The 11835-nt window shown below is 42.1% G+C and overlaps 1 protein-coding gene across 1 annotated transcript; it reads left to right on the forward strand.

Moving 5' to 3' along the window:
• Positions 1-626: 626 nt before the first annotated feature.
• CLN5 (CLN5 lysosomal BMP synthase) lies at positions 627-11699 on the forward strand. The gene is made up of 6 exons (XM_024753950.1): positions 627-725; positions 2076-2298; positions 2433-2706; positions 5367-5532; positions 6082-6307; positions 8566-11699. The coding sequence occupies exons 1-6, from the start codon at positions 627-629 to the stop codon at positions 9075-9077; spliced, it is 1500 nt and encodes a 499-aa protein (XP_024609718.1). The 3' UTR covers positions 9078-11699.
• The last annotated feature ends 136 nt before the right edge of the window (positions 11700-11835 follow it).

The raw sequence follows: 11835 nt of genomic DNA on the forward strand, positions 1-11835 counted from the left end.
TCACTTAAACTCCACCCTACCTCAGAATCCTATAACTCTGTATTTTCCTTTGCTTGGGGAGATGCCACGCAGTTCCTCTGTGCGCAACCTCCCACGATGCAATGGTTAATAAACCTGATTTTACTAGACTACAGTATTGTTCCACTATTGTGGTCTTAGGCTAATTGGAAAAGCCTGCAAAATAAACCAATTGGATTAAAATTCAGTCTATTTGTTGGGTCCTCAAAGTTTAAAAACGTCGGACTAGAGAGAAGTAGCAAGTATGATGAGGGATCAGGCAACAATAGTCTGGAAGCATTCTTAGCCTGGGGTGCTAGGGTCATAGCCAAGAAGAGCAGAAGGCAGACCAGAGCAGAGCAGATGGGAGCTACCGAGAGACTGAGTCAGGGCTAAAATGAGGAAACGCTTTGCTAACCATTAGGGCTCCTTGCACACAGAGTGAAGAGACTGCACACCCAAGAGGGGAGACCCCCACCACTAACCAAGGTAGATCTGAAGCTTGGTTTTGTAGCTCTGGGAAATCCTGAGGATAGAAAGTTCCACTGTGGCCCTCTAGCGTCTGGTCTCCTTATTTGTAAAATCTATAAAATGTTTCTTCCGAGAGCTGCTCCTTTTAGCTTTAAGCCATGCTCAAGTGCGGGCCCACTCAGAATCCTACAGATGCCCTTCAGATCAAGCAGTACCCGTCTGCTGTCACCGCTAGGATGAGTTTCCTCTCATCTTGGGTGGGTCTTTGGAGAAGCCAGCTTAGGTTTGGTGATTTTGAACTGGGTGGTGGTAGACGGAGGAGGGCTAGGGTTGGAGCCATCTAAATGCTTAGGTAAGTGAGGGTTAAAATGAAGCCCTGCCTGAACCTCCCCAGAATCCCCAACCTGCTGTAGCAAGTGGGCAAAGGCGTGTGTGCGTAGAGGGGAACAATTCCCATCGACCCTCAGAAGGCCTGGCAGGCGTGGGGAAGCCAATGACGCTCCCACCTCTCACCGTGCCCTCACCCCCGACCCCCCGCCCACCGGGTCACAACAGTCCCCTCTGGCCACTGCAGTCACCCTGCTCATTCCAACATACTTACAAATACTATGCTGGTTCACTCATGTTGTGGGTGACGTGAAAGCGTTGGAAAGCCCTGGTCTGAGTCCTGCAGGCCGTCCTCTTGTGAAACGAGTGACTGTAAGTGACCATTAGTGACTATAAATGATTATGTGTCTTTAATACACTATTTATTTATTTATTTTTGGCCGCATTGGGTCTTCGTTGCTGTGTGCGGGCTCTGTCTAGTTGCTGTGAGTGGGGGCTTACTTTTCCTTGCAGCGCTCGGGCTTCTCATTGCGGTGGCTTCTCTTGTTGTGGAGCACGGGCTCTAAGCGCGCGGGCTTCAGTAGTTGTGACACGCGGGCTCAGTAGTTGTGGCTCGCGGGTTCTAGAGTGCAGGCTCAGTAGTTGTGGCCCACGGGCTTAGCTGCTCTGCAGCATGTGGGATCTTCCCGGACCCGGGCTCGAACCCTTGTTCCCTGCATTGGCAGGCGGATTCTTAACCGCTGCGCCACCAGGGAAGTCCATAATGCACTATTTATAGACATACGTCAACCTCTGTCTATGAGAGCAGGGCAGGCCATGAGTGCCTCATCAGAAACAGGGCAGCTAATCCCATTGTTTTCTTCAGGTGGTTGAAGGGTCAAAGAAGACAGAGTAATGCAGAATCTCCTTCGCAACTGAAGCGGTAGATCCAACAAGGATGAACATTGACGGGGGGAGGTGGGTGGATGTGAGCTACTTGTTAGTGTGGCCACTGTCATCACCGGCTTAGTCAGGTGAGGGCCAGTCACTCCCCCATTATTGTCTTCCTCAGTGCACTCACCTCCCCCATATATTCTCCTTCACTCAAATGTCTGTCGTCTCCTAGTCTGGGCCCTGAGGGATGAGGTAAGAGTTCGGTGCTAGAGAATCCAAAAGAGACCAAAGCTGGACTTTCTGTTTGCTTGCTTGTGGTGACTGTAGTTGGGGGGACGTCAGCAGAAGCTCCAAAGAAGCGGTGACCTTTAAACTGAGACGTGAGGCCGAAAGAACTCGGCATTAAGAGTCAGAGAAAAAGAAGGCCCACGGCCTGTTTGGGCTGCTCGGGGGAACTGGACCAAAGCGCCTTCCGGGTCGGCCAAGTCCAGAAGCCGCCCGCGCTCGGGACGGGCGCGCCGGGCGCGCCGGACGCGCCGGACAGGAGGCGGAGCCGCCGTCGAGGGCGTGGCTCTGCGCATGCTCTGCTCATTGTGCGGGGGCGGCGCTCGGCGACCCTGAGGGCGCGGCGTTGAATGAAGTAAGAGAGCTGTTGAGTCGCGGCTGTTTGCTGCGCGCCGCCCTGGGGTCACCTCCTCCCGGGACCCTTGAGCCAGTTACGAGGTGACCTAGACTCAGGGCTGCCCCGAATCGTGGATGAAAAGGGAGTAATGTTATTTCGTCGCGTGACTGTCGGATACAAGTCGCTGACACTTTGAATGGTTTGGGGAGACCTTTAATATCGCATTTATTACCGTGCCATGCCCTGTCATTTAGTTATCTTGAGTGCATAACATTTGCACGTCAAGTGTCCAGTTTACCCAGCTTGCCTGGGTTTGCCTGGGACTTCCCGTTTTTAGCACTAGAAGTCCGGCGACCCGGGAATCCGCTCGGCCCCTTGGTTGGCGACCTCGTTTGTCCACTGTCTTCAGCCTGGAGGTAGGACGCTGGTCATAAGCTGAGGACACGGAGACTGCAGATATGCGAAGCATATTTGAGCCTTTGAACTAGAAGAGTATTTACATGGCCTAATTGTCAGAGATGGCTAAGCAGAGAGAAAGAAAGAAACCATGGTGTCAACATCAGGCAGGGGAAGGGCCAGCAACTTTTGAAAATGCACAACTATTCTGGATGACGAAATAGTGAGTTGGGAGACAGGATAACCTAGGGGTCGCGAGTGAGTTCTGGGCTCCCACCACTGCGGATCAAGTCAGGCTCCACCATCACTAGCTGTGTGATCTTGGGAAAGTTGCTCAGTATCTCAGTGTCCACATGTCCTGAGTCAAAAATTAGGAACAGTAGTTACTTCAGGTTTGTTGGGGGGATTAAATCTAGTAAATGCTAGCCAGCTATTTTCAAACCTGAATACAGTATTGGTGTATTCTGCTCACTAAATGGCTCGCAGTACTTCCTTGTTTTGCTTGATATACATGAAAAGAGAAATTTGAGTTTGAAGCTGGTTTTCTTGAAAGTGTTAATAAAATGTTCAAAAGAAGTAAAAATTTAATATTTAATAAAACGAGGAAGAGATTGGAAATCCAAAACTACTTGATTTAAGGACAAGATATTGACCATGACTTCTTATGTTTCTTTAAAAGTTTGAAGTGTTAAGTACATGCCTTCATCTAATCCCCATCATAAAATTTTAACTTTATTAAGTTCACACTTAAATCATACTTTTGAAATTACCTTTGACCTAAAATAGATTTTGCTGTGGGTAAGTGAAACCTATATGTAGTTGCCCATTTGCTTAAACCAGGTAAGCACCTATAAAACAGTTAAGTATATCCAAGACTCATAAGCTTTTAGGAGGGGTTGTCAATATTTTTGTCTAAATAAAGATTTTTTTTTTGGCTGTACCACAGGGCTTGCGGGAACTTAGTTCCCTGACCAGGGATTGAACCCAGGCCAAGGCAGTGCAAGCACCGAATCCTAACCACTAGACCACCAGGGAACTCCCTAAATCAAGATTTTAACTCTTTAAATTAGAATAGACATTTTTGTTGATGTGTTAGGATTGTAAAACAATAGATTGGGCTAGAACCTGAGGGAATCTAGGATTTTTAGAGGATAGATAGAGGCAGCTACTTTCATCTTTCTCTCCAGTGAAAGGTGTGTAGTGAGTGTCTGCTGATCTGAAATCACCACAGTCCCTCCTCCCCAGTCCTACTGCCGTGGCCTTCTCAGGCTGCTTCCTTGCTTGTTGTATTATTGCTGTGACCTCCTCACTGCCCTCTCAGCCTTAATTTGGCCTTTCTCCCCACCCTTTTCTAATTCATAAAGTGAGGCTTATTTAGAGCAAATTCAGTTATATCACATCTGCTACTTCAGATCCTTTAACTGATCTCCCTCCCGGGCTCAGCCCTCCCCAGCTGTGGCACTCTAGAGGGTGCCCTTCACATTGTCCAGACATACCTCTCGTTTTATTGCACTACTCAGATACTGCATTTTTTACCAACTGAAGATTTGTGGCCACCTTGTGTGGTCAGATGGTAGTTAGCATTTTTTAGCAGTAAAGTATTTTTTAATTGAGGTACATACAATATGTTGGGGGTTTTAAGACATAATACCATTGCACGCTGAATAGACCACGTATGATGTAAACATAACTTTTATATGCACTGGGAAACTAAAAAGCTCGGATGACTCCCTTCCCTTTACAGCGTCATCCGACGTATTGTGGTGGTCTGGAAGCGACCCACGCTGTCTCCGAGGTGCACCTGAATTAGGGCGAAGTGACAGTCCCTGCCTCCCTCTCCTCTCCTCTCACCGCTGCTGCCTTGAAGCCTGAACTCCAGTCTTCCTTACCCACTTGAGACTCTTCCAGCGTGTCATGCTTGTCTTAGAGTATTTAGTGTTTTGTTTCCTTTTCCGTACTGACTTCCTAAAGTATTTTAAAAACCTAGGCTAGGCCTTCATCTCTTCCTTTGCCTCCTTACCCCCAGGCATCCCGCAGCAGGTAAAAATGATTTCTCCCTCTTTTGCACCCTCAGGCCTTTGTGTATTTCTTTGTAAGCATTCACCATGCTGCGCTTCATCACTTGTTTAATGTCTTACCAGCCCTCACCCAGAGCTCCTTGAGGGAGGAACAGCATTTTAACTTTTGTTTCCCCCCTTTCTAGTATAGTCGTAGATCCTCAATAATATTGGTTGAAGGGGATGTCGGCTAATCCTCAAGAAAATAGAAAATGTATTCTATTTAATTATGATTATCTTTGAATAATCTTAACATACGGATTGTTTGGGAAGTTCAATATCATTTGAAAGCTATTCCTTTATTCAGTAAATATCTGTCTACTGAATAAGGTGTGGAGCTATAAACATTTTCACGTGTGGTCCCTGTCTTCAGAATTCTCACAATGGGAGCGGGGAACCAGGAAGCATGCAATTATCAGTGCTTTCAATGTATCATTTGCTATTAAAGACATCATTGGAGTTTGTTCACAGGATAACATATAAAATGTGTATTTATACACTATGGCTGAGCTTTGGGTGTTTTTTCTAAAAACGTGATTGACAGTGAAATTAAAATCTGGATTCTACGATGTGCGAGAACCAAATTCCTATTAGAATCTAAGTTGATGATTTTTTTTTGTTAGACGCTTTTCCTTCCGTCCAGAACCAGATCCTTACTGTCAAGCTAAATACACTTTCTGTCCCACTGGCTCCCCTGTCCCAGTGATGAAGGATGATGATGTCATTGAAGTCTTTCGTTTACAAGCCCCAGTGTGGGAATTTAAATATGGAGACCTCCTGGGACACTTGGTAAGGCTGCATCTTGATCTTGTAGCTGGTTAATTAAGTGATTTGATTAAGTGGATTTGAGGGAATAATCTCTATTCAGTCACTAGTTTTAGATTACGTTTATTTGTGTTCCTCTTAGCGAATTTTAAATAAGTAGTCCAAAAAAATAATCAAGTTTTATGATCCTGACAATAATCAATGCAATTGCTTTAATCCATTTTAATATTATGGATCCAAACGCAATTCCTGTACCCAGATCCTGGAAAGAAAGAAAGGAGGAGGCCCCGAGCAAGGGGCAAGGCAGGTGGGAATCACTTCTTCACATCCAATTCCTACTGTGCACACTTTTCCTAGGTTAGCTCACCATTTGAGCCTCTCATCACCTGAGAGGTACACAGACTTCCTTCCTGTGTCTGGGGCATGGAGGCTGCTCAACGTGAGAATAGCAACAGGGAAGGGGAATAACTGGTCTGCTCTATATGCAGCTGTGGTATCGCACTTTCTCCCATCTGGCTCCTGAACCAGCGGTTACGTCACAGATGCTTTGATACATGTATGATCTTTACACAGAAAATTATGCACGACGCCATTGGATTCAGGAGTACTTTAACTGAAAAGAACTACACAATGGAATGGTATGAACTTTTCCAGCTTGGAAACTGCACATTTCCCCATCTCCGACCTGAAATGAATGCCCCTTTCTGGTGTAATCAAGGAGCTGCCTGCTTTTTTGAAGGAATTGATGATATTCACTGGAAGGAAAACGGGACGTTAGTTCTGGTAGCAACCATATCAGGTAAGTTTCAAAACTATGGCAGCATTTGATGATTGCATCAATATCCAAAAATGACAGAAATTACTTTCGTTGAGGCCTCTCAGTAACGGTCTGCTCTTCAGAGGTCAACTTATAAAATACACTTCTGGAATCAGTAACCTTTGATCCAAACTATTACTCATGCAAAACTCCACCTTATTTACAGATTATCTTTTCTATTTTCACAATAAAAATAAATGATATAAAGCTGTACAATTAAATTGGACTTTCTAAATAAAATAATAGAGGTAAATCTCTATTTTAGAGGTGACCACCAGTTTGTTCTCTGTATCCGTGGGTCTGTTTCTGTTTTGTTTGTTCATTTGTTTTATTTTTTAGATTCTACATACCATATGAAATCATATGGTAATTTGCCTTTCTCTGTCTGACTTACTAAACATAATATCCTATAGGTCCATCCATGTTGTCACAAATGGCAAGATTTCATTCTTTTTTATGGCTGAATAATATTCCATTGTATGTACATGCCACATTTTCCTTATTCCTTCATCCCTCGATGGAAACTTGGGTCATTTCCATGTCTTGGCTATTGTAAATAATGCTGCAGGAAACTTAGGGGTGCTTATATCTTTTCAAGTTAGTGTTTTTTCTTCCTTTGGATAAATGCCCAGGAGTGGAATTGCTGGATCATATGGTAGTTCTATGTTTAATTTTTTGAGGAACCTCCATACTGTTCTCCATAGTGGCTGCACCAATTTACATTCCCATCAGTAGTGCACGAGGGTTCCCTTTTCTCCACACCCTCACCAACACTTGTTATTTGGTGTCTTTTTGATGATGGCCCTTCTGACAGGTGTGAGGTAATATCTCATTGTGGTTTTGATTTGCAGAATTGGTGTCTTTTAAAGGTAATCTGGGAATCTTTTAACTATTTATCATGCTGTTTTCTGTATTTCTTCCTATTTTCTAGTTGATGTGCCCCAAACCATCCAACAATATAAAAGTCCATTCTCTTTTAGCAATGCTCATTGTGGTAAATAGCTATCCTTCTTTCATTCCAGGCCAGTTCACATCTCTCCTTTCTCCATTTCCACCTACCTCATTATCTACAAAATCTTCCTTCTGACATCAAAGTATGATCATATGAACAAGTGATCACTATTTTCTGTAGAAGAGTTGCAATATGTTGGTACTTAAATCTTTTAAGTTATCCATCTGCCTTGTGATTAATCCTGTTCTTTGACCTTTTTTCACATTACAGAATAGGGTTTTGAAGCATTCTTATCTCTTCATTACAAGCAGTGGCTTTTCAAAGTTGAAGAACACTATGAACAGTATCCCCAGCTCTAAGAAAACAGGATTTATATTATTTCACCATTTTAATACCATAAAATTGATAAAAGCAGCTACTCTGTTCATTCTGTAGGGCTTTAAATATTGATTTTATGCACTCAAGCTGGAGTAACCTAAGAAAGATTCACACACAGTGACAAAGTGAAATGTTGGGGCCATGCTGTTTTAGGCCCAGGTGTGGTTGCAACCATGCAGAGTATTTTGTTAACATTTGGAGAGATCCCTCTGGTCTGGTACAGGGTGGTAAGAGAGAGTGTTAGCCATCCTGGAGTCTGTATAATCCATGAACTTGGTCAAAAACATTTCCAGTTTAGTTGATTCACTGGGAGAATTTGTGTAGTGGGTAGAAAGGTTGTAAGCAGTAGCCACAAGTACAGGGAGCAAAGGGAGATACCAGATATTCAGGGTGAATGGGGCACGGTGCTTCCTTCTCAAGTAGCTGTTCCTCAGGCAGCCATCCATACCTTGCTTTGCACAGAAAAGCTTCATGTTTCACCTTCCTCAGTTCTTCTTACACTATCTTTGCCTCATTCACTTTTTCCTCTTCCACAATTTTTCCCTTGCTTCTTTTTTCTCTTTTGCCTCTGAATCCAAGATTTGTTGAGTGGAGTAGAGAAAGAGGGCTTTCGCACATGTACAATTTAGCTTTTGACTGTAGCTTAAATGATTATAGAATTTGTATGTAAGACTCCTCTTTATACACCTATTATATCTAATGTTTAGTTCAGAAATACCTTGTGCCTTGAAAAATGGAACAGTAATTGGCTGAGCTTGGATTCCTTTTGTGAGATGCAGGTTTGGAAATTCAAAAACTGTTGTTTAATCATGTAGTCGTGGCCTTGATCTGGTTAGAGCATTTTACTTAAAACTAACATGATTAGCTTTGAAGTTCACAGTGTTGTTTTTTTTTGTTTGTTTTTAACTAGGAGACATATTTAACAAAATGGCAAAGTGGGTAAAACAGGACAATGAAACAGGGATTTATTATGAGACATGGACTGTCCAAGCCAGCCCAGAAAAAGGGGCAGAGACATGGTTTGAATCCTACGACTGTTCCAAATTTGTGTTAAGGACATATAAGAAGTTGGCTGAACTTGGAGCAGACTTCAAGAAGATAGAAACCAACTATACAAGAATATTTCTTTACAGTGGAGAACCTACTTACTTGGGAAATGAAACATCTGTTTTTGGGCCAACAGGAGACAAGACTCTTGCTTTAGCCATAAAAAGATTTTATTGTCCTTTCAAACCACATTTGTCAACTAAAGAGTTTCTTTTGAGTCTCTTGCAAATTTTTGATGCTGTGATTATACACAGACAGTTCTATTTGTTTTATAATTTTGAATATTGGTTTTTACCTATGAAATTCCCTTTTATTAAAATAACATATGAAGAAATCCCTTTACCTAACAGAAACAGAACACTCTCTGGTTTATAAAACTTTAATTCTACTGCTTTTTTTTTCTACTAGCACATCAGTTTTTCAGGGAGTGGTTTTACATGTGTGGATTTCTTAGGCCTTTCTTCCTTGGGACAGAAAGGTAAAATACACATGGGCAGAATTGCTGCATAATAATATCTCGGGAATTTTTTTGGAAAGAAGCTGAAAACTCTTATTGTGTTGGCCAAAGTGAACCCATTAGGTGATCTTGATTTCAATCTCCAAGTCTTTGTTAATATGGAGAATTATATCATATCATCAGATATACAGGATCTTTGGACTCAGAATGTGAAATTGTGGATATGGTGTGCCAAAACTAAAAATACTGTCAGTGACATTGTCATGGTGGGAGCTACTTTTTGCAGATATAGTAATTACACTTTCTCATTTAGGTACTCTCTGGTAGTTCTGACTGACTTTACAGCCTTTGTAACTTCTAGAGCCAGTCCTAGTAGTTTGATTTTGTTCTATTCACTTAACCTTAAAGAGTAATTTGGACACCACAGCTGGAGTGGTCATGCTTCCAGATGTGGTAAAATCAGTGATAAAGAGCACAAGTTTCTGGCTAGCATTTTAGAACTAGCCAGTGACTGGTATTTTGTGATTTAAGCAACTTATCATTTCCAAACCTTAGTTTCCTTATCGCGAAAATGATTCATCTGTCATGATTGTTGTAAAGACTGAAGCCATGTATAGTTTGGCCTAGTAAGGTCACAGTAAGTGGTAACTATGACGATTAATCAGAGAACAAACTGCCATCATTGATCTTGCCTAATGTGGTTTGCATGCCAGCCTTTCCTGGCTTTGTAATAATCACCCAGACTCTCAGCGGGCAGCGTGGTGCTTCTGCGGTTCTTCACACATATGGAACATGGAAGTATCTGACTGCAGGTACATCTGGGTGAACGGGCACCCTTTAACTAACTCCTTCACTGCTTCACACAGTCCCTCCGCCGCCCACTAAAGCTGCCAGCAGTGGAAGAAGGTACACTTCCCAGAGAGAGGGCACGTTTTGTCAAGGATCGCCAAGTAGCCGTGCTTCCATTAGGGCCATCAAACAAGGTCTCAACGTCCTTTAAGTGTCTGATAACTGAACACCTTGTTTCTATTCATGGAAAAAATACCTACCAGTCAGGAAAATGATGAGGCAGAGATCAGAGAAAACAGTCTGTATTTAATATGTAAATGTACCAATTCTATTCAGTTTCTGCCCACATTTGAGTGCTTCCTAAGAGGTTAGTACATTGAGTTCTCATAAAAAGCCTAAGCGTAGGTACTCTTTACGTGACTCAAATGAGGAAACTGAGACTTAGAAAGGTCACGGTTATGTGACCTTTCCACAGCTACCCACCTAGTGGTAATGGAGCCTCATTTTGAACCAGGTTCTGCTGACTGAATGGGATGCACCATCAAGCAGGTTTTTCAGCGCTGCTCAAAGTGTGGTCCTCAGACCAGTGCCTGGACCATAAGTTACTAACACCGTATGTTCTGGTCTGTGAGGAGGAACTCTTAAAGCAACTTGTTTGACTAATTTTGTTTCTGTTGAATCCAATAAAAACAAAAAACAAAAAAAAAAACGGGGGCTTGTACTTTGCTTTTATTTCGTCTAGGAATTTATCATTGTCTTCAAAACCATAGGCACTAAAACGCAGTCTAAAAATAAAAACCCAGCCCTTCAGCACAGATAGCATAAGCAGCACTGCATCATTATGACACCTGCGCACAGAGGATGTCTCACCCTCGAGCACAGGGAGAAGTGGCTTTCACTGCCTACAGTTTTGCCTTGTCTACTCATGTTAATAGCGCCAAACATTCCTGATTACTTTAACCTCTTTAACCTGCTAGTTGTCTTCAGAATATGTCACAAGAAAACTTGGATCTTTGCACTGGCACCATCTAGCGGCTAAAATCGGGCAATGTCAGCCTCTATGGATTCAGGAAAATTGCTCTGGAAAAAGTGCTTTGGATTTCCAGAACTACATTGGGGTAACAAGCAGAAACTCCTATGCCAAGTTTGTATTAACTGTAAATCACAGAACTTGGTTCCATGGCAACAACAAATGAAGACATCCGTACATGGAACTTGAATATTAAAGCAAGAATCTACTAGTTACATTAAAAAGCGTTCATGATTTTCCACTGTTGCTAAGAATACTGATGTGAAGAAATTCTGAGAATTTGACATATAGACTCAGGATACTATAACAGCGTGTAGCATTCATGTAAGTAAGTACTTCTTAAGAATTTATCAAACCTATCTATACTTACAAGTTGAAGTAGGGCTTTGAAGCAGGGATGATTCAGGAAAAAGCTTTTAAAATGGTAGCTGGAAAAACCAAAACACAAGCCAGGCAGGAATCTGCCAATTAAATTTTGTTAATAAAATAGCCCAGTTTAAGATTACCAAGGTAAACTGAAGTTATTTTATGGAAACCGGAGATGAAAATAATTTCAATAGTTTAAAAACTATTCTGATTGTATGGGTTTATATAAAGGTCTTTCTCTCTAAAAATGCTAGCTGGTTTCAAGGATCCTGACTAAGAATTCTATTCCTAAACAATCTTGTTTTTTAAATTCTTATTCTAAATGCCTAATCTTGTACCTCAAAAAAGCCACTCTACCATAAATATTTAATATTAAACATTACATCCATCAGATATGGATTTGAAACTAAAACTATAAATCTGTAAGTTTAACTTGCTTTAAAATCAAATAAGTACATTTGTTAGGGTAGTTTTAAAAAATAATACAACAG

This window comes from Neophocaena asiaeorientalis, unplaced genomic scaffold (assembly GCF_003031525.2).
Source record: "Neophocaena asiaeorientalis asiaeorientalis breed wild unplaced genomic scaffold, Neophocaena_asiaeorientalis_V1.1 scaffold212, whole genome shotgun sequence".
Lineage (NCBI taxonomy): Eukaryota > Metazoa > Chordata > Mammalia > Artiodactyla > Phocoenidae > Neophocaena > Neophocaena asiaeorientalis.

Excerpts from the sequence above, each read along its gene's own strand:
- CLN5 (XM_024753950.1), top strand. The coding sequence starts at position 627 with ATGCTCAAGTGCGGGCCCACTCAGAATCCTACAGATGCCCTTCAGATC. Across the intron at positions 2,707-5,366 it reads CCACTGTCTTCAGCCTGGAG|ACGCTTTTCCTTCCGTCCAG; the intron begins GTAGGACGCTGG and ends TTTTTTTGTTAG. Across the intron at positions 6,308-8,565 it reads TCTGGTAGCAACCATATCAG|GAGACATATTTAACAAAATG; the intron begins GTAAGTTTCAAA and ends GTTTTTAACTAG.